Below are 22,410 nucleotides of genomic sequence, written 5' to 3'. Positions count from 1 at the left end.
AGGGCGACACGGAAGCACGTTTGGGCGCCTAAACGTATACGGGTCCGTCAGTGTCGTAAAATAGCCTGTGTTGAGACGCACTCAAAAGTCTCAGGTCAGGAAAAACACCCCACCGAAACGGGAGAGTCGATGAAGCCGATAGCAGGCGCCGATGGGGTTGCGGAAGTTTTGTGGCCCTGGTTTCAGCGGAGAACGTAGCCCCCTCTCCCCGAACTCGAAAACGAAGGGACAGCAGCGGCGGTTCGTTGATTCGTTGAAAGCACGCATAACGAAACACTGTAACCCTCTGTTCTATATTAAAGAACTGTTGTTTTTTGTAATGCACTCGATCGTGTAGTAGTGTCAGTTGATCGACGATAGCGACGGAAGAACATGTACACCGACACTCCACTACTACAGCCTGCTCAGACGAGGAGCTGGTCCCTCCCCCTGCCCTTTGAAAGATCCCCGAAGAACGGAGTGAGCCGGAGTGCCGAGCACCGAAAGCCCAGTCAACCCCGCCGGTGGGAAACGAGCGGCCGACGCGGGAGCGTGGATATCGCCCTGTTCGTGTGCACGCTGCGTGTCGAGGGCCCCCTAATCTGCAAGGCATGCACTTCGGGTACGGTTCGAGTCGCGCCTGCCCACGTGCGCACATCGGGGGCACTTCCTCGTTTTCCCGCGCGCAATGACCGCTGTGCTGGTGGTGTCGCCGGGGTGGCGCGACACAGCGCTGCCCTACGATGCACGACGGGTGGTGGCGGCTCTCCTCGGCTGCCTCTGGCGCGCTGTTTGGCCTTGGCCGACCAGTGCGCGACGAGCGCGGGTGCCCTGGGCGTAGTTGCAGCAGCAGCGCAGCACTCTGCTGTAGCCCGATGCTATCTCGTGCGGAGCGTGCGCGCAGCTTTGCGGCGCTCCGTTTCTCACCCTCCGAGGCTAGTCTGGCCGGCCGTTGGAGAAGCGCCCTTGATCGCCTTCCTTCGGCTGGTATTCCGATTGCGCCGTTTTAAACAGTCCCGCTGCTGGCATTCGTTCTCGATCGCGCCGTTACTGGCCACGATGTTGCCTGCTCGATTGGCGGCCGTGGTGGACAGCGGGAAGTAGGAATGAATAAATAACGCTTCGGACTTTCCCTCCTTGCCTCGCCCTCGAGCTTCCCCCGAAGAAAGGGAACGCCATGGCTCCGAGGAGCGAGGGTAACCAGTAGCCATCCAGTAGCCCTCCGCTGCGACCAACTTCGTAGTTTCTGGGATGAAGCTCGCGCGCGTCAAGCCCCTGCTTAGACTTCACCGGCTCGAGCGGTGTATTGATTATATATTTGCATGTTTTAACCGGCTTTGCCCGCATTTTTAAGAAGGAAAGCGCGTTAGAAGAAGCATATGTACGTGCTCAATTACCTAAGCGTAACGAAAGCTGTGTAGGAGCTTGTTAATGAAGAAAACACGCACCTAGACAATTGGAGAAATGCGCTAGTCGCCATACTCGCGACTCCATGGGTGTGCTCTGTCGGGAGCTGACCATCACAAGCCGGCCATGGGGTAGGCGATGGGAGGAGGAAGAAAAAGCGGCAGCAGGAGTAGTGACATTATACAAATCAACATTTGATTAGTTGAAACGCGCAGCAAAATGTTGCTGCTAGACGTTGTTACGAATCATCATCAGCGCAGTGTTTGCCATAGCTGAGTTACAGTGCTTAGAATATGTTCTAGGCGCTATAGCTGAGCTCTAACGTTGCGAATCTCCGCCTCGGATTGTGACACCTGCATATGCGCCCTCCTCTTTCGCTGTGGTCATTTTCTATTGGCACGGCGTCTACCGGTGGCCGAGGGAAAATGCAAGTTGGGTAGAAACTTTTGAGTAAGGGAAAGCGAAACGCAGCTATACAATGAAGCATCGAGGTCTGTGGGGGTATACAAAATATGAAATAGTGAGAGGAATGTGGAAATGAGTAATTGTTCCGGGCCTCACATTTGCGAATGCAGTACTCTTTAACATCAGACGCTCTAGCATGCCTTGAAGCGAACCAGAGAACGTTAAACCGTTTAGCCTCAGCAGCGTATGGTAAAACAACTGACGAAGCAGTGCAGGGAGATATGGGCTGGGCGTCGTTTGAAGTTCGAGAAGCTTTGAGTAAAATACGTTTTTAGAGGAGGTTGAGATCAATGGATCAACGGACAGCTAAGGTTTGCAGGTATCTATACATGGGAAAGCGTGGACACACAGTGGCTTGAGGAAGGCGATGAACTGCGGAAAGAACAGTGGAAAATCAGACAGCCAAGGTAACCAAAAAAGAAGCAAGACAGATAGAAACGAATAAATGGAGAGGAAAAATGGAATCTAAAACGTCGTTAGAGATGTACAGGGCGGAGAAATAGGACACCAGAAAAGAAAATTTCAACGATAATTCCATGGGCATAGCTTTGCTTTTTTAGGCTAGAGCAGGTTGTGGGATAGTTCTAGCAATCATCATCATCGTCATCACCATAGGACCAGTGGGCATACCAGAGGTCACTGCTTGACCCTGTGTATATAGGGTTTCGCGAACTTCACTTGCTGAACTCGGTGCCATATTTAGCTCAGTTTCATACTACTACTACTACTGTGCGAATTCAGTGCCCGTTGCGCTACCTGCTCAATGAGAGTGCTGACCCCACATTTTTGTTTTCCCGTTTTATGGCTTCGATCAATGCTTGCAGGCCTAGCAATCAGGAAACTGCACTTAAAATGTGACCGGACGGGAAAGGGAAACGTTCAGATGTATTATAATGAAAAATTTCAGCTTCGGTTGCTTTGAGTTCCGTTATCGCGGACGTCAGCATACTGCACGCTTTGTTCTGACCGCCGCCCCGACGAGAGTTTCTGCTTCAGCGCGACAACCATGACTCCGAATGTGCGGGAATCGTGCCAAGAGGCGCCTGCAGAGTCGATGCGGAACCGTTCAGGGCAGCCTGGAGAGGTCCTAGCGTCGCGGCTGATATTCGACGACCGCTTGTACAGAGAAGCGCGGGGGTTGATTTCCGGTGCAATTTCCGCCTTATTATCGGCCCGTTTCCTGCATGTGGAACTGTTTTCGCCAAGAGTTCCTGTCGGGCGACTGATGATCGACGAGCTATAAACGCCCGTGTACCCGCACCAGTTTTTAATCGCTGCCAGCACATATGCGTGGTGCTGGCCGCTAGATGAGTCGCGCGACGCATTTACGACACACGTCGGAGACATTGGGCCTCGTCAGCTTGTGTTCACTGATACCCCGCAGTGTCGCGTTGATGTCGGGGTAGCAGGTTGTCGCACGGAATGGTTCCTTTCATGGTTCACTCTGAGTATCCTGATGTGTAAGGTACGGAACTTTTTATGATATCAACCCTCTCAGTGCTCCATTAACGAACATTTATGCATTTGTTTGTACTAGAGTGTTGGACTTACTTGAGGTCTCTGATAGGAGAGTGTGCAGCCTGATAAACCCGTCGTACGCTCACCATGCACGGTGTGATGGGTTGGAGTTGTGCAAAGGTCGCGGAAACCAAAGCGTAGTGTTTCCCTGCGCTTACAGTAGTAGTGTCGTTTCGCGAAGACCCGGTTGGCGTTTATTGTCTGTGCCTTGATAAGCCTCGGTGACAGTGGGCAGCGGGACAGGCGGCGTGAAGTGAATTCAGTTGCGTTAGCGCAGACGACGCCTCCGCCGCCAGCCGGCCGCTTCGATCGCACGAAGTGACCGTGGTGGTCGTCTCCTTCCGCAGGGCCACCGCCACCAGCATGCGGCTCAGCCGGACTTTCCGGGTCAACGGCCTCCGGGCCTAGTGGCGTTGGCCAAGCCCATGGCGCGGCCCCCGGCGTGTTCCGCGCTGCCGCCGCTGCTGCTGCTGCTGTTGGGCCCGGCTCTGGCCGCCTGGCAGGACGCCCTCGTCGCCAAGAGGACCGTGACGCAGCTGCGTGAGTCGGCCGAGCTCTTTTTACCGCCCTTCAATGTGTACGATCTCTCGTAAATGCGCGCTAGCTTGTATCAGCTATGGTGCTATAGTGTGAGAACGAACGCTATAGGAAACCACTGTTGTACACGTTCCTCTAAAATAGGAACGAAAGGTCGTTCCTCGTTCCTTCCCAATATTGAAACGAGTTCCCGTTACAAGTTCCTTTATTTGCGAAAGGAACGCGTTCCAGTTCCACTTCGAAAATTGGAACGCAGCGTTACGTTAACGTTACAATTAGGTTTAAAATAAAATACAGTGTCGGATAATCCTGGAGCGAAATTAAGCGAGAAATTTAAAACTCACATCGAACTGCGTATATTATACGAATATTAACACCGCCGGCAGCAGATAATCTGGAGATAAAAATAACCAAGAGAAAATCTCCTAGGCGAATTTTTTCAGGGAGCACCGGACAAACTCCAGACGGCTCTAGGGCATTTCGGTGCAGAATGTTTCGGTGCGGAAATTTCGGTGTACGGACATTTCAAACAGGCGTTTCGGTGCACGGACATTTCGGTGTACGGACATTTCGGTGCGCAAACTTTTCGGCGACCACATTATCCGGTGCTTGCCTGTTTGCGACAGCCGTTATATTTTTATTTCCGCTTAACGTGGGTTATTGACAACAATCGGGAGCAGTGAATTTACTTTTTGATTGATGCCATGTTTGATATTTGCCGGGTATTTTTAGAAATTCTACATTTACATATTTTTGTTTAATACCTATTCTTGGGGACGCCTGTTATGCAGCCGATTGAATGTTTTAGCAGGCGTTTTTTTTTTCATTTACGGCAGCTTGTTAATTTATATTCTCTCTTTTTTAGCTAAGACAATTAACCGGTGTTTACGATGGTCCTACGCAATTTTTGTATTTTTTTTTTAAATTACGCACCCTCAAATTACATAAATTACATGCACACTCTAAATATCCAAAACATAACAAACATTACCTAGCCCCCAGAATGCAGAAAACCTTATGAAGAGTATTACGTAGGCTGGGCTGCCTTGCTAAAATGAATTTGCGAACGCTGGTCTAGGATATTGTAGTGGTGGAAGAACGGGCCTTTTTGATAACAGCGGCAGCTTCCAATGTCCTAAATGTTGATTAAGCGCGTGCGGGTTGTGCATACAAATTCAACCCATCCTGTTCTTGAAAACCAGCCTTCGTTTTATGTTTGCACGTCTACATTCACCACATTTTAATTATTTGTCCTGGCGCCCCCCCCCCCCCCCTCCTCCCCGCCTGCACGCTCGAATCTCGATTCTTTTTCAGTCATATTATTTTCGGTTTCCCCTGAAAATCCTACAGGCGAGGCGGAGTTCAAGGTCTCCGAAGCCTCACCGCAGTGATACAGGAAAAAGCTTTACATTCACCAGAATCTCACGAAATCTCTCTAATGTTAAACAAAAAGCCACCCAAAAAGCCCCTGAGAACACAATGGCCGCTATCGTTTGATGGCTACGCCCTTCCGCGCGTCGCGGTCATACCGATGGCGCCCCCACCCCAGGAATCGCTCTTTCTTCGTCTTCAGTCTCCCCATTGGGAATCAACTCTTCAAGTCGCGCATATCAAGGACACCCCACGCATACATTGCTTTCTCCCATTATAAGGAGCAAAAAATTAAATAGGCTAGTGTGACGAGAGCGGCAACAGTCGTCTTCAAGTTTTCGAAGTCCAGTTGAAGCAATGGTGAACGACAAGTGACACCCCTCTCTCTCTACCGAAGTGGCTGGTAGCCGGTGGGGCTCAGCCTTCCCCTCCCCTAAGTAACGCCACCGTAATTGCGATCGTTGGTTGGTTAGTTTTAGTAGAACCGACACCGAATGCAACGAATACGAGATTGATTGAGAAAATATTTAAAACGGAATGCACACGCGCCTAATCTACCTCGTTTTTCTGTTGTTGTTTTTTTCGCGGATGTTTTGCGAGGGGGGGGGGGGGATGGACTGAAAGCAGCAGCGTCCTGCACCGTTGGGTGAAGTGAAAGCAAAGCGCTTTGGTAACAGTTAAAGTAGTAGGGTTGTTCACATGAATGTTAAAAAAATAAAAGGTTGAACGGATACAAATTAACAACGTTAATTTTTACCATCTCCTACAGAAACTGAGTTTTACGTGGCAATGCTCCGCCAGGGTTTATCGTTCGATTCCACGCACAGCGGCGCAAGCACAAGTCTCGAACGTAAAATCATATCGTAACGAAATTACAATATTAAAGCTAAAATGTTCAAAGAATGCCTGGGAAAACTCGTGACTCAAAATGTCTGGGTCAAGACGTCGTGCACCAAATTGTTCGTGCACAGAAATGTCCGACACCGAAATCTCCAGATCCCGCATTAGTCAGTCTTTCCCCGCCAGGGACCAATTCTATCTGCCAGACGCGCGTCCTGGCCTCTCCAGGCAAACGATGAATGGTGAAAAGCATTCTCGCGGCTACGCTATTCAGCCGTCGAACGCCGCGTAAGTTCAACCAGCATGAAAGCAAGCACAAGCTGCGGCCTGCTGCGTGGTTATTCTTCTGCCTTTGACCTTCGAGGAAGCACTTACGGGCTGAAGGGCGGGCAAATTGACCAGCTTATAGGAAGAGAAACGCAGTAGCGGCTTGTGGATTTTTGCACGCGAGCCTTGGCATCAAAAACAGCCAAATCCTAGCGATGTAACGGCAGGAACGCCGTTCCTGCCGTTCCTCCAAAAACCTAACGAGTTACCGTTACAATTCCACCGACCCTAAATGGAACTGTGGCGTTCCTCCGTTCCTCCAAAAAGGAACTAGGTCCAGGAACGCCGTTCCTTGTAACGCCGTTCCGTACAACACTGTAGGAAACGCGCAGCCCTTAACACAGGAGAGTGTCCGCATTTTTGTAGGTCGAGGAGGAATAAATTTTTGACGAGCGTTGGGGCTACTGTTAGGGCACCCGCCGGTGCTCGCCTTATTTATTACGTGCTTCCAGTTTTCTAATATAAACACGCGGAAGAGGTAATTCAATCTTCTTTTCGCAATTTTAATACGCGGTAAAGAGTGAATCTCTTATGTCCTCCGGACCGCATAAATATTCCTTAAGAAATAAAAAGAACGAAAAGGTATTACTGTCACTTTTGTTAAAAAACCGCCAAGTCCCAACTAACTTAACAATCCCTGAACAGCTGACGCCTGGGCTGATTTGTAAAGTGTTGTCGTTACAACAAGGTGCCCAAAAAACACTAGACCAGGAAGGGTTGCATTGACAAGCGTAACGCCCGCCGAACAATCGCGAGACAAGGGGGAAGAAGCTGACAAGGCAAGCGTTGCGCTGACAAGTGCAACTTCCGTCGCTGTCTTCTCCATTGTCTGACCTTTTTTTGCAAGGAAGGCCGCTAATGCTGGGCCCCTCTTTGTAACCTTAGTGTGTCATTCAAGAATCCAAGCAGCGCTTTCTCGATGTCATTTATCGAAGCAACGTGCTCAAATGTTTCAGGTACCTATAGACGTCTTCATAGTTTGCCTACAGGAAGGTATGTCACGTTTGTAGCGCAGGTGGATAGATAGAGATGACCGATCCAGCTCGTATGCGGATCATCATCATCATCATCATCATCACCAGCCTATCTACGCCCACTGCAGGGCAAAGGCCTCTCCCATTATTCTCCAATTACCTCGGTCCTGTGCCAACTGTGACCAATTTATCCCCGCAAACTTCTTGATCTCATCTGCCCATCTAACTCTCTGCCGCCCCCTGCAACGCTTGCCTTCTCTAGGGATCCACTCTGTTACCCTTAATGACCAGCGGTTATCTTGCCTTCGCATTACATGCCCTGCCCACGTCCATTTCTTCTTCTTAATTTCTACTAATATGTCTTTAACACCAGTTTGCTCCCTGACCCACTCCGCTCTCTTCTTGTCCCTTAATGTTACACCTATCATTTTCCGCTCCATTGCCCGCTGAGTCGTTCTCAATTTAAGTTGAACCCTCTTAGTGAGCCTCCAAGTTTCTGCCCCGTAGGTGAGTACCGGTAAGATGCAGCTGCCATACACTTTCTTCTTCAGCGACAATGGCAGGCTGCTATTCATTATCTGAGAATGTCTGCCATATGGCACCCCACCCCGTTCTGATCCTTCTAATTATCTCTGCCTCATGGTTGGGATCTGGGGTCACAACTTGGCCTAAGTAGATATATTCGCTTACCACTTCCACTGCCTCGCCACCTATCTCAAACGGCTGTGCTGTCCCGAGGTTATTGATCATTACTTTAGTTTTCTGCATATTAATTTTCAGGCCCACGGTTCTACTCTGTTCGCCCAGTGCGGAAAGCATGCTTAGCAATTCGTCCCCCGAGTTACTTAGCATGCGGATAACCGGTTGGCAAATGTTACACTTTCGCATCTTAGCCGTGCAGGGAGCAAGGATCCCGCCCATGCGAAGTTTTAAGCGCGCAATAGCGTAGTCTTGTCCATGATTGGACGCTATCCGCCGTGTCACGGGCACGCGTGGACACTGGCTCCACCCCTGCCGCGCTCTTTTGACGAAGGCAAAATACAAAAACACCTGTGTGTCGAGGCTCTTTTATTTTAGTGGAGATTTTCGCGCAAGGGCATCCAAGGCCAAGAGCGTCATACCAAACCTTCATTTCTCGTTTGACAAAAGAAGCGAACGGCCGCGGCGCGCAGCTCAATTGTCATCGGTAGCGACATTATTCGTCACGCGCTTTGCCTAAGTATGTCAAAAAAGCTAGCGCGAGAAGCGGAATAGAAAATCCCGTTTTGTCCCATTGTCCCGTTATTCGTGATAGCTCAAGGAAACTGCAGCCGAAACCGGCGTGCTGCGAAGGCATGCAGATATTTCGCAAACACCACTCTCAGAGCTGCCGTCGGGACGCCTGATATCTGATCCCGTTCGACGCGTTCGTGTTTTATATTGCGCGCGCTATACCCGCGGCGGGAGGTAGATAACTTCGCTTGTAGGAAGCGTTCTCGCACGCTCACCTGCCGACAACCAGGTCACGAAATAGCAGGTCAGGCTTGTGTGCGTCTACCTTCTCATGCGCGATGATAGGCGACTACATCTAGTGGATATAGGTGAAAGTATACAGCCGTTCTCGCGCTCGGATGGTCTCCAGGAAACCTGGAAACCAGGAAGCCTGAAGGAAAGCCTGCAGGGGGCGTTTTTGTTTACGTTTTGAACATCTTTTGTAAGTCTTCATTTAGAAAAAAGCTTGACGGCTGTCTCTGAAAAAAAAAAACATGTTTCGTTAATTCAGGAAACTAGAGGTAGGTAGGTTTAGGGAAGGGTTTGTTACGAAATATTAAGAAAAATTTGGCTCCAATCCACGCTGTGAAGGTGGTTGGACTGCGACGCTGCAAACGACACCCATAACGGTTGCCCATGCAACGTCACTTGAATTACACTTGGCTCTACAAAAAGTGAAACTTGGCAGCCGTTACCTGCCGGTTTTGCGGGGGCACGCAAGGCTGTGGCGTTATCTCTGTCAATGCTTCTTCCCCTTCACACTTTCTTCAGGCGGCACCGCCAAGGAGCGTCCTCTTCTTCTCCAGACGCTGTTCCGTCCGCCGCTAATCCAAACCACGTGGACGCCTTTATCATACATTATGCAGTGTGCACTTCAGACGAGCGCTTTAAGTGAGCGCAAGTAGTAGGCCCGCCGCTGTGCTTGCTGGGTGCACCGTCTGTCTCCCCGTCTCCTCGTGTGACGATTCCTCGATTCGTGACGGCTCGATTCCTGACGGTGCCAGTAATTTCTTTCAGTGAGCCTAGCGTTTTCTGCTTACTCGGACACGAAAATTTCCTTGGCTGGTAGAGGTATACTGCTTCGCAGAACTAAGGAAATGAAAAGATAAAGCTATGTGCATTAGCTTGGCTTACGTACTACACAAATACCACTGCGCGCATTTCGTGGCTTGTAAACGTTTAATGTGGTCTGTTTAAGCTTTTAGTTCCGCATTCCAGCGCTACAAAAAAGTGCACGTGAGCATGCGCCTCGTGGGGAGCGCCCGTCGTCGGCCAGCTCGACCTTCGAGAACACCCTGCCCAGCGTTCGTGGCGCGATCTCTCGCGTGCTGTTCTTCTCGCCAATTCACGTGCGTTCGCGCCTGAAGTGCACGGGAGCGCAGACGCCCAGTTCGCGAAGCCGGTTGCCGCGGGTTCTAGCGCGTGTGTGTTATAACGCGTCCACTTTGGGAGAGTTGTGAAAGGCTGCGGACAGAACGATCCGGACCTGGATAACTTTTAGCGGCAAGTTCCAAAATGCATGTCAGGTGTTACACCCGGATCTCCGACGAAGGGAGAGTGGCCGCCAGCTCGATCTGCTGTTTCTCCAGGCTTGCTCAACTAAAGCAAGCTGCGCCCTGTTTTTTTCTCCGGTCTGTTTCTACCGTTTTTTTTTTTTTTTTTTTTTTTTTTACTGATCCGATGTTACGGCACGACGGAAAAACACCACACCCGGCTGAAAAATGCAGTACAAATATATCGGCAGACGTCATTCTGTTTATTGGTTGATCGAATGAGCGTTTAAAATGGTTATCGAGTGACCCGAACCAAATCATCTATAATATATTAACCAAAACATCGCATCGGGTCGCTCAGCATTGCTCCGGCTCGTTGCATGGTCGTTGGCTTTGGACATTGACTCAAATTGTACGGGAGAAATATCAGCTTCGCGCTCAACCATCCAGCTTTACAGCTAAGCAATTTGAACTGTATATGACTCCAGAGCTCGTTCCGGAAAGATGAAACAAATCGCGCACGAAAAATATTCGCGTATAGTGCTCTCGCTAAAATCGGGGAGGAGAGAGGGGGAAAAAATGCGCATTTCATTTCGGCATCGCAACATTCGGGTTTTTAATTTTCCTTTGCGTTTGTGGGTTGCGCAAGCGTGTGCTCTTCCCGTAATTCCACGCGTGGTGGCACGGCTGGAGCGGCGCACCAGGAGTGGCGCATGGAAGGAACTCCATGGACGGCACATTCGGCCAACACGAGCCGACAATTGTGACAGTTTCTGATAGATTCCAGGTTCCACTCGCTGCGAAAGCGCGCGCGGTGGCTCTGGCGCAATTCCGTCTATGTTTAGCGTCAATCGATAACGCGCCTAGCCGCTGTCTTTGCGGCCCAAACCAGCTCAGCTTGCGGCTCCAGCCCGAAAGGGCAGGATAGCACGGACAGCCCTTTTTTGTATAGCATACAGGGACATGTCCGTGTAGTTTCTTCTGGCTATATCTGAACACCGAAGGCGTGCCGCATTTGAGGCAAACAATCGCGGGAGCAGTTATGAGACCTATTAACCCGCGTGGTTGGCGATAATACGAACAAAATTTAAGCCCCTTTCTTACGACAGAGATGGTTGAAACGCGGTGCTTTCTCCCACGCTACCCTAGTGAAAGTCCAAAATTCAAACTGCATCGAGCGCAGTCGGGTGGACGTCGGCGTCGTAACGCGAGGGACCCAGGTTCAATTCCGACCACGGAAAGTTTTTTTTTTTTTTTTTCCCTCGATATACTTGATGTCCCTCCGCCTAGCATCATCACCGTTTTGTGAAACTCATTGTGTAAAGTTGGCTTTCCTGCAGTGCGTTCTGACGCTACATCGAAACCTATCAGTGAGATGCAGAAAGCTTCGCTTTAAAACAAGGTTCTGCATAGAAAATAAGGCCTGGAATGCATGGAAGAGGAGTGTATTCGACGGGGCTGCAGTTCTTCGTGCCAGATTGAGCGTGCCACTTCCCCGGCCCGGCAGCCGTCATCCGGGGCCGCGCGCTGGTCTACAACACAGGCGTGGTTGACTTGGCTGGTCGACGCGGGCAGCACTGGCAGCAGCGGCAGCTAGCAGACGCGCAGTCTACTGCTGTCGCCGAGGCCCCGCACGACCGACGCGTGTGTAGGAGGCCGGCGGCGCTGCGCCGCTCGTATTCCGGTTTGCCCCGATGCGAGGAGCGCTGTTGCCATGCCGGTTTCCACGCCGCCGCGGCTGCTGCTTGCAAAATCCAGTCGGCGGTTCCCTCGTGCAAGGTCTGCCCCCACTCCGTATGCAAACCGTCTCCCCCACCCCTCGCCGCGCGCCGTCTTTTTACGGAGGGTGTTGACTTTTGTCACGTGCGCCCCCCGACGCCCCTTGTTTTAATTTCGCCTTTTCTGATCGCGGTATCGACGCCCATCTCAAGTGACGCGATCCGCGGCCCTGACTGCCCTGCTTGATCCACCCTCCCAGGCAGCACTGGCAAGGAACCGGTCGCCGCCGTCCCCCCGCGGTGACGCAACCGAGGCGGCGCGGTTCTTCCGCGCATCGCGTGCCTGCCGGCCGGCCTCGCTCTCGTTTTACTGCAACGGGCGGAACGTACGCGCAAAGCGGAGCACGAAACGTGTCATTCTGAAAAAAATCGGTCTCCCCGGAACCTGCCGCCCGAGCACGTTTACCCGCGGAGCGGACGGCGACAGCTATCGCGTTTTCAGATTTATCCAGATGAGTGTCATGTGGGCAACTCGAAGCACTTGGTTTCCGGAATTGTTCTCGGCCCGTCTTGTAGAGGAATTGCAGAGGTTCGGTCGGCACAGGTGCCGCCCTCCTCGCGCTGGTCACCCGGGATCATGTATGTGTTCGCTGCAGGGCCGTTCATTCCAAGAGCTTTGTCTCGTGTTGTGGGGCCGGGGCTCGTCACGTTCGGGATCTCGTTTTGCGAACAGTCCTATGGTTTGTCACCTCATTACACTGGGCAGAAAATTGTTACGCTCATTTTGTGCAGAAAGAGCTGCGGTTTTAGTTCCAGTGTTTTATTATGTTTTTGTTGTGGGAACAGCCGTCATCGCAATAGGCTGGTAGTATTTGCGCTGTTGTTTTGAGACGCACGGTATTGCGTCCTCATGCAATATGCAAACAGCACGGCGGAAGCTCTGAGCAGCATCTTCGTAGTGCCGTGCCCCATGCGATCAGGCTATTTCTTTTTTCTTCGTAATAAAAGACCGTATAGTTATTATTCGTGGCGCTACTTTGCGTGCTAATGGTCGTTCTTTCTGCAAGCAATAGTGTGCAGGCTTCAGGGGGGAGAAAGGACATGCCTTTTGATTTCGTACTGTCTCAGCGGGTAGAACACCCCGGTATCGCCAGGCTTCTCCTCTGGCGTGCGTGGTGCACGCACGCGGTCATCTCCCGGAAGGCTAACGGGGGAGGCGTCCTCTTTGACCTTTAGCGGAACGTGAGCGACTGATTCGCCTAATTGTTTTCTTTTTTTATCGCTTTGCCCCCGGGGTTTCGGCTCGCCTCCACCTCGTTGCTGTACAGGGGTGACACGAAAAATTCCGGACCATCTAGAGGCTAACAACTTCGCTGTAAAATTAGCGCACTTAGTAGTCCTTGTTGGGTCGAGTCGTGCTGTTTCATTTCTCAAAAGCAATGCCACGAACCACTCGCGCTAGTCGTATTCGCCGAGTTAATTGTCGGTCCGGAAAAGCACGCCCAACAAGAAATCTACGCCGCACCCGCGCAGTTTTCCGTTCGGAACACTTCCAGTTCCGAACGGAAAACTGCGCGGGTGCGGCGTAGATTTCTTGGCGGGCGTGCTTCTCCCCCGGATAACGTTTTGCCTATCCAAGGACCTTAGTCAGACTCGGAACGGACTGGGCGTCCTCCGGGTTTCCGGCAGACACGCGACTGTATATAGTTTCCTTCTGAGGTTGGTGGTGCCCCGTTCGGTTCTCGAGCGGCTGTCCTGGCTGTCCACACCCCGACATCGGCAGTATGCGGAAGCGGCGATCGCACCCAGAAAAGCCGCCTTTTTCCTCGCGGAAACGTTCGATCTCGCTTCCTGCATGCAGCCTCGAGGAAATGGCGCCTTTGTTTTATCCTTTTGCGGTATACTCTTCTTACCGTCGCACCTCTTTGCTTCGCCGCCGCTGCTCTGCGCCCCGGCCTCCTTCCGATTACGGTTTCCACAGCCAGGCGCAGCATAGAGGCCTGGCGGATGTGCCGCGCGACCTTCCTCCTTACGGCCTCAGAGCTGTTCGGTGAAAGGCCCGGTGTCTCTGACCCAGGGTTAGCGGTACGGAGATTATTTCCATTGCGTTTATATGGGTGTGTCAGAGGGAAGACTTTCTTGGAATTAGTGGCCAAGTCCGTCGTGTACAAGGCGACATCTTCGGCAGAAAGCACCTCCCAAGTTATGTTAGTATTGGCACGTGCGTTTTCCGTACAGTTTAGTTTGGGTATCATTTCGGAGTTAACGCTGTTTGAATTGACGCCGGGGGTGCGAGACAGGTTTATACGCATTTGCTTCTATCTGCGGCGTAAAGACGTATTTTAGGTGCACGATGACACCGCAACAGCAATCAGCTCCAGCAACCAAAAGGCGCCTGGAACCGACCCAATGTGAGCGTGGGTGAAGCTATAGGGTGCCCAAATATGTATACTTTGCGAGCTCTTGTGGCGCGAGAGGGGGAAGCCCACGTCTCCCTCTTACCGTGAGTCATCTTAATTCCACGGACTACCGCGGTGTTTGTTCTCGAATACAAAATGTTCGTTTTCCATCCTCTGCATGGCTCGTTGTGTTTGCCTAAGTATCCTTTCAAGGGTTTAATTAGGCGCTACGTTTCTGCTCCGTAAGTGGTCACTTGCATTACGAAGTGGTTGTATGCTATTTTCGTAATGACATAGGTAGCTGCTGACAGTTCATTATCGTGACAGCCCACGGGCCTCTACCCCGCTGCGCACTAAAGAGCAAACCATCTTCGTGGACGGTGCCATTGAGGGAATGACCGACGGTTAATCGCAGTGGCCGACACTGACACTCAGGGAAACTGTATGCATTGAACGCTTCACCACGACCGAGGCGATCTCTACAATCGAGCTGGAATTGCAAGCCATCCTCCTTGGAATGACGACAGTGATGTCCTCGACATCTCCAAGAACATAGAAGGCGGTAATATATACAGACAGCTGGGAAGCTCTCAAGACACTAAGAGGCCTACCTAAGCGAAACTCAACACCTCATCATATGAAATAGTGGAGCAAAGCACTTCGCCATAGCCGCAGGGTTGAAATTCAGATCCCGGCCACAGTGGCATGACAGGCAATAAGAAGACCCCTCGTAATCAGTGGCTCCTTGCCTTCAATACGAGCCACAGCTGGAAGAAAAAATCCTCCGTCGCATGCCCCCGCGCGAGGGACACGAGTAAATGCAGAGCATTGGGGGGTAGTCACGTGGCGTAGGTTGTGGTAGTTGGCGGTGGTAGTTGTAGTTGTTGTTGTCGTAGGGGTTGGGTACTTGGGTTGCGAGACGAGAGAGAGAGAGAGAGAGAGAGAGAGAGAGGCGTAAGTACGTAACGTGTTATTTATTGCCATCGTTTGCACCCCACCCTCTCTGCGGGGCAATCGGTTGGATCTTTGTTATTATTCTTTTGTTTCTTTTCTTTTCTTTCTTATTATCCCTCTCGGGAGGGCAGTGCGCCATCGTCGAAGTTCATAAGCGATGGAAGCAACACCTTCAACCAGTACCGCGACGCGAGCCAACGTCAGCGTTGCAGTACCAGTTCAAGACATCGTGCCATCCTCTTCATCGACGGCGGCAGAAGACAAGGCGGCGAGACGGCGCGCTGCCGACGCCGAACTTCGTGCACGAGAAGCCGCGGCCAAACGTCAACGTCGGGCCGCGGATCCTTCGCTCGGGCAACGAGTATATTCGTAGCGCGCGCAGTAGAGGGAGAGGAGGTAGCACCTGCTGCTGCAACGCCTCTTTCAGCGCCGGAGCACGCGCATGCGCGCCCGCACCTGTTGTTGAGAGCGAGGAGGAGCGGGGGAGGGGCGCACGTGCTGACTGGCTGCGGACGCCGACTTACGGACGCATAACATCGTGAGTTAAAGAAATGCTCTGCATTTAAAACGAGTGACAAGGCAAGAAGGAGCTCTAAACCGCGATTCCCAAACTGCAGTGTCATGTACCACGCTGCATGCCGAGGGTGGACCAAGGGCTCCACGGCCCAAGGGCCAAACACGGACCGGTTACGCCATCACTGACGGTATGGCGGCACGTTGGACGCACTCAGGCAACACAAAAACGTGCAAATACCTCCTGACAAGCTCCTCTTCTGTCAATGTCACAGGGACCCACCGACCATTAGCCATCTACTCTGGTCTTGCCCGGAACTGGCAGATGTATGGGACAAACACAAGCCTTCGCGAGTACGAAGCCTCAAAGAATGGATCTACTCAAAGAACTTAGTGGAAGAAGACACGCTGCTCACGATGTGGGCCTTCGCCAAAGAGGCACACCTCGTGGAAATGACCTAAAACTGTCGACAATCTTCCCTTACTTTCACCACCCCTTTTCCCCTTCGGCCGTGGCGCCATCCTTATGAAATAAATTTGTTCATTTACACATTCACTCATTTGGAAGTGCTTACTGAATGCCCGCACACTAGTTACTCCGGATTTCTTTCTGCTTGTGCAATGTGCATGTATGAATACCACGCAGGGCAATAATGGCGCTCTTTGGGCGAGCCGACCTTTGTCACCACCATTATCATTATCGTCACACGGGCACCAGGTTTCTCTGGCCTAGCTCGCTCGCGTACGCTATCGCCATCAGCAGCAGCAGCAGCAGCAGCAGCGTCCGGTGTTCCATCGCCGGAGCGGCGGGCAGCGGCGGTCGCCATGTACGGCGGCGGCAGCAAGCGCTTCGTCACGGGCTTCCCGTACATCGCCAACTGGACCCTGGTCGAGTTCCGCCGCGAGCCGCCGGCCGAGCGCGTCTGCTCTCTGTGCGGCGTGCTGGCCGCCGAGACCCTGTGGGCGCCGTGCAAGCACGTCTTCTGCCGCCGCTGCTTCCAGGGCCTGGCGACGGGAGAGCCCGTGTGCTGCCCCGTGGACGGCGCCGACTTCGGCGCCCACCAGGCGCGCGTCGAGCGGTCGGCGCCCGAACAGCTGCGCCAGTACCCGGTGGGCTGCAAAAACAAGGGCTGCCTGCACGTGCCCACGCTGGCCACGTACGAGAAGCACATCGCGCTCTGCGAGCACCAGCTCGTCCTCTGCGAGCTCTGCTCCCGCCGCGTACAGGTGTCCCACGTTCTGGAGCACGTGCGCAACGAGTGTCGCCGGGCGCCCAAGACCCCCCAGTCAGGCGGCGCCTCCGCCGCCGCAGTCGTCGGCGATGGGGCGCAGGGGCCGGACTCGGACCGCGCGGAGGCCGTCAGCCAGGAGCTCAAGTCGCTGCGCATGGTCATCCACGAGGAGCTGCGCTCCTTCTGCAACGCCCTGCAGGAGGCCAGGGCGTCGCTGGTCGTCGAGGACGTGCGCCGGCCGTGGAAGGCCGCCGTAGAGGACTGCACGATCAGCGAGCATGCCGGCGAAGCCCTGGGCAAGGAGCTCGCGGGCGTGGAGGAAGACTGCCCGCCGTCCTCGTGCTACGTGTGGAAGGTAGCCGACTTCGCCAAGATGCGCCAGGTGGCCCTGGACGGTCGCACCACGTCGTTCAGCAGCGACGCCTTCTACTGCGGGGGCGCGGGCTACCGCATGTACCTGCAGGGCAGCCTGGGCAGCCCGTCCGGCGGGGCGCCCTGCCTGGGGCTCTACTTCGTGCTGACGGCCGGCTCGTTCGACACGTCCCTCAGCTGGCCGTACGCGCAGAAGAGCTCGTTCGTGCTCACCTCTGCCGGGAACGCGTACAACATCCAGGGCGACATCCGGCCCGAGTCCGAGGGCGAGGAGTGGGGCCACTGCTTCCGAAAGCCCCGTCCCGGCGAGGACAACGAGGGGTTCGGCTTCTCGCACTTCATCACCCTCGAAGACCTGGCCAACCCTGATTACGGCTACATCAGGGACAACTCCTTCACCGTCCACTTCCTCACGCAGCTCAGGGCTTAGAGGGGCGGCGCGGGCCCGGCCAATAAAATTCCACGCTTGCTCTTGGCACAGCCATCTGCGCTTTTGTTTTCGCGGTGGCAGTCTTTGGCCCGGCACCTCAGAAAAATATGTCAGGTGCCCTCGAGCCACGAGGTCTGTAGGCTCACGCATGAGGCCACTCGATCGTTTGGGAAACCCTAGTCTGAGGGCGGGCATGACTTCGTAATCTGAGCCTGCGAGAGGCCGTACGAGGTGGGCGTTGCTCGCGTGAGTTGAGCCTGCAGTCCGGGTGAGTGAATGGCAGTTAGCAGCGCCATGTTCGGGGTGTAGTGCGGAATCAGTGTGCAAAACAACCAACATGCCCGGCGCATGCATGTTTGCGGTTGGGTTCGCTGCGAAGGAGTTTCGTAGCTGTTTCTAATGGCCTCGGGGATCGCACCAACGTGCGACAGCGTCGAAATCGTTGTGGGGTGAGAGCAGATCTCCAGGCAGCTAAGGGATCATATGGTATTCATTTAAAATTGAAGGCTTTTACAGTGAAGGTTGTGGAAGAGGCAGCACTTGCGCAACTGAGTACTGTTTGAGAAGGGCAGTCACGTTCGTGCAGCGTTCATGCACGCACTGCTTCAGCTAAGCCTATGTACCGTATTTTCGCGCGTATAACCTGCACCAAAAAATGCGAAAATTTCAGGGGTGAAGTAGGTAAGGATTGCGGTGCAGCTTCACCGCAATGCGCGTTGGGCCGTGATGCCCCTACAGCGTAATAGCGACTAATACCCCTGCTACACTAGCGTCCGAATGTCATTTGAACCAAATGTCATTTGACTCAAATGCCAAGTTGTGCTGACACTAGGTTTTGAAATGTCATTCGGCTCAAATGACATTTGAGCCAAATGAGCACCGAGGGAGACATTTGGGATTTCAAATGCCATTTCTAGCACTCTCGCGCACAGCGTTCCAAGCCAGCATAAACAAATACACTACTGGCGTACTTAAAACGAGGAAAATATTCTTAAGGGACTTTGTTTACTTCTCATTCACTTAAATCGTGATATCAAGATGTAATAATTCCGTACTCTCAGCACCAGTGTGAGCAAGCAACGAACCAGTGTGGCCAGACAGCACAAAAAACCTCGATTGGGATTCAGAATTAAGCAAAAACCGTGTCAAAGTTTACTTTATTGGTAATTTCATATCGTTTTAATACGAAAGACTGCCGCTAAATTTGATTGTTGCATTATTGTGTAAAAACAGAACTCGACAGAAGCAGCGCCATGCAGCAGTGTTATTAACTCTATGCTGTTATCCCATTGACAGTGCTGCATTGTCATTGCACAGTGCTGCATTGACAAGTCGTCTAGTTACGTAGTCAGCTAGTTAAGTTCCTTTGCATAAACAAATGTGTAATGTTGCTTGATCGAGTAGTAGTTTTGGTCCATCCATTTACGTATAAAATATGGGGGCGATACGCGGGGATATATTTTTTTATTCGTCGACGGAAAGTGGGGGTGCGGGATGCAGGGGTGGGTTATACGCGCTATAATACGGAATGTAAGGTTTGGACAGTTCATTACGGGTAAGAAAAGGCCGCAAATACGCTTTGCTGCGAGCAAATGATTGGCGACTCAGTGAGGTACGAAATGCATGAAAAGAGCAGTTTGGGAGGAATAGAGAAAAAAAAAAGCGGTCATGTTTTCTTGCGCTGTTTTTTTTTTTTTTTTTTTTTTTACTTCGCGCTGCGAGCTAGCGCGTTTGTTTGTCCGCGGTCGAACGCCTGTATCGCTTGTGAGCCTTGTGCGATGTCGCAAGAAAGGGCAAACGAGGTGCGAATGTTTTTTTTGTTTTTCTTTTTGTGTATATAAATCTCTTCTGACGCAACGTCGCCGTGAGCGGCGGCTCTGACGGCGCCACGAAACTGGGCTACCCCGACTTGATGAAAAAACACTATATATTAGAACCCATAAATCAAGAAAACTAAATAAACCAAAGGTGGGTGGCTTCTTGTGCCAGAAAGCAGCAGGCCAACGCTGCTGCTTCATCCTTGGAAACGGAGACTTTCTGGTTTGCCTGCATGCAACCCCGCCGCTTCGGGGTGGTGGAACTCGGGTGGTCGGGACATGCCGACAAGTTGGGCAGTTGTAAGGGTAGATCTGGGATGATGGATAGCGGCGTTGATTTTTGTTCGGCCATCGATGCCAGCGCTGCAGTACCAGCACCGTCGCCGTTAGGCGGAGACGTGCCTGCATTGGTGTCGGGTGCGTCGCTGACGGGCGCAGCAAGGGGGGGGTTAGTTCGGTGTCCGAACACCCCCCGAAGTTTTCATAGTGGTGCCTTCCCAAGCAACAGCGGACGTCCGTGGAACGGCCGAAAAATTACCCCACCTTCCCGCGAGGGGAACCCTGTGGAGATGCGACGCATCTTGGGGTTTCACTTGGTGTTTCCGTTGGGTTGATTCTCTAATTGCGTGAAACGTATGAGGAACGCGTATGATGTATTCTTTATTTAACACGCGGCGTAACGTTAACGATGACGGCCTTGTGGTCGCTGAAGTGTACGGGTAGTGGATGGTGAAGTAACGGGACCACCGTGCAATTTGCAGCGAAGATCAAGTCTATGCACGTGCCCGAAATCGGAACGCCGGTGCTGGAACGACCGCGGCTATGACGCAACGTGGCGCGGCTATGACGCAACAAAATCCACTTTAATCCAATCCAATCCAAGCCAACCCAATCGAATCCAATCCAATGCCCCTCGCGAGAGAGTGTTCGCTATCGGAGAGGAGAGGGGGTGAGCGGCGGAGAGCGCAGCTCGCGCGGCGAGGAGAATGGGGGAGGGGTGTGGACGGACAACAATAACGCCGTATGGAGGGACAAGGTGAGCGAATGAGATGCAGTCGCATCTAAAACAGCCGAACATCCAATGCCAAGTTTTGACGGCCACTGTATGTCCACTATACGTCCGTTCTTGGATGTATATTTGCGGACGTACAGTGGACATACAGCTACGGATGTATAAAGGATATACTACATTTCCGTACGTACGAAGGACATCCGCCCGTGGACGTGCAAGGTTATGACGAAGCATCAAATAATGGCGCAAATTAAATATCAAAGCAAAATCAGAAAAGCTACTCTCTTTTTCAATTAAAAAGATTTTGTACATCAACACCCTGACTCGTATACTGCAAGTTTCATCTGTATATTACCAAAATTAAGGCTTTTTTTTATTTTTCGAAGCACCTTACCAGCTTCGATGGTCTCTTTGGGGAAGGATATAGTATAAGAATTTAGAAACCCAAACGTGTGTAGCAAGTTGAACGTGTTTGTGCGTACTTGTCTGCCCAGTGTGCATTGGGGTTGTGTGGTGCAGTATCCATTGTAAGGGAACATATGCTCCCCATTAATAAAACATTTGTGATTTTGTAAATTTTCCTGAACATCCAAAATACATCCAATTTCGGACGTCTGATTGGATGTTCGGAAGACGTTTGCTAGAGCCGAAATGGACGGGGACGTCCGGTGGTTGCTTGGGTTCCCCCCTCTCTCCACTCATTTTGGCCCATTTTTCGTCCACTCTGTTCACACTCCGCAACAGTACGTTAATTTGTAAAAACAAAATAAAAATGAAATGATAGTTGCATGAAGGCTTCTTTCTTTTCTTTTCTTCTTTTTTTTTTTTTTTTTTTTTTTTTTTTTTTTTTTTTTTTTTTTTGTTCGGTGGCGCATACCCCCCCCCTTCATTTCTGGCTACGCCACTGGTCGCTATTGCTAACATCGAGGTGTGGCCGGGTGAGGGTTAGGTAGTAGAGGCGCCTCTGAGAAATCGTAGTGAGATTCGAAGTATGTGCGCGCATTTGTGCGTGTGTGTGTATGCATGTTCACAAATGTCCATGTGCCCAAGACTGCGGCAACCCATTAGTTGCGTCTCATTGCTGGGGGACGCGGATTTTTTAAATGCATTTATTCAGCTTTGTAGCACAACACCATTGTGTGCGGCCCGCAGTTAGGAGGAATAGGAAGGAACGCATGCTCGTAGGTTTCTGGTTTGTTTAGAAGCAGTTGCGGGAGATTGTAGTTTCCTGTGTCGCCGCAGGTCTGGTCACAGGTCTGGTCGCAGCTGGATTGTTTTCACTTCGTTCTTGCTCACATTGTTTCTAGGGGAACCTGGGAAGGGAGGGCTGTGCAGGAGTGAAGCATGTGCTACGCGCGTTCACTGTTGGTAAACTAGCCGTTAGTAAACCACAGAGGATCTTCTTGAGACCGCACCCCATTTGGTTGAAATGAATGTTCTGTGATGGTGCGTTTGCAGTGCATTTTTAGCTAACCATCACAGTGCTCTCAGGTGCTGGCTCCCCTAGGAATGATAATCCTTCTCACCCTCCGTTATCCCTGCAACCAGCAAGCGTCTGTGAGCGCCTTGGTGGCAGCGCCACGAAAGTGGAGCCTGGCTGCCCCAGACGCCGTGCCGTTGCTGTGGCCTCGAAACTTTTGACCAAGACTGTAGCACGGTTTAAAGCTTTAGGGTTTAAAGCTGCATTAGGGTTTAAAGCTTTCTGTCTTGGTTCGTGTTTTGTAATTTGGGCGTTGTTTTGTTTTGTTGGTTATTTTATACTCAATGACGAGTCTCGCCTGTTCTGGCCGTAAGTGTGCAT

At 51.9% G+C, this 22,410-nt stretch overlaps 1 protein-coding gene across 6 annotated transcripts in view; it reads left to right on the top strand.

Annotated features, from left to right (window-relative positions):
• The window catches only part of LOC144170511 (semaphorin-1A-like), an 84,074-nt gene that overhangs the window by 33,229 nt on the left and 28,435 nt on the right, over nucleotides 1-22,410 (top strand). For 5 of the 6 annotated variants that reach the window (XM_077700355.1, XM_077700352.1, XM_077700353.1 and 2 more), the window contains exon 2: nucleotides 3,717-3,909. In XM_077700355.1, the coding sequence (XP_077556481.1) occupies nucleotides 3,795-3,909 (115 nt within the window). In that variant the 5' untranslated portion in view covers nucleotides 3,717-3,794. Of the gene's footprint in view, nucleotides 1-3,292; nucleotides 3,317-3,716; nucleotides 3,910-22,410 lie in introns of those variants that run through there. The other variant, XM_077700354.1, reaches the window with a different exon arrangement.

The sequence above is a fragment of the Haemaphysalis longicornis genome, unplaced genomic scaffold (genome assembly GCF_048455015.1).
Source record: "Haemaphysalis longicornis isolate Haplotype H1 unplaced genomic scaffold, Haemaphysalis longicornis Haplotype H1 scaffold_2, whole genome shotgun sequence".
Taxonomy (NCBI): Eukaryota; Metazoa; Arthropoda; class Arachnida; order Ixodida; family Ixodidae; genus Haemaphysalis; species Haemaphysalis longicornis.
This window is presented reverse-complemented; position numbering and strand designations above follow the sequence as displayed.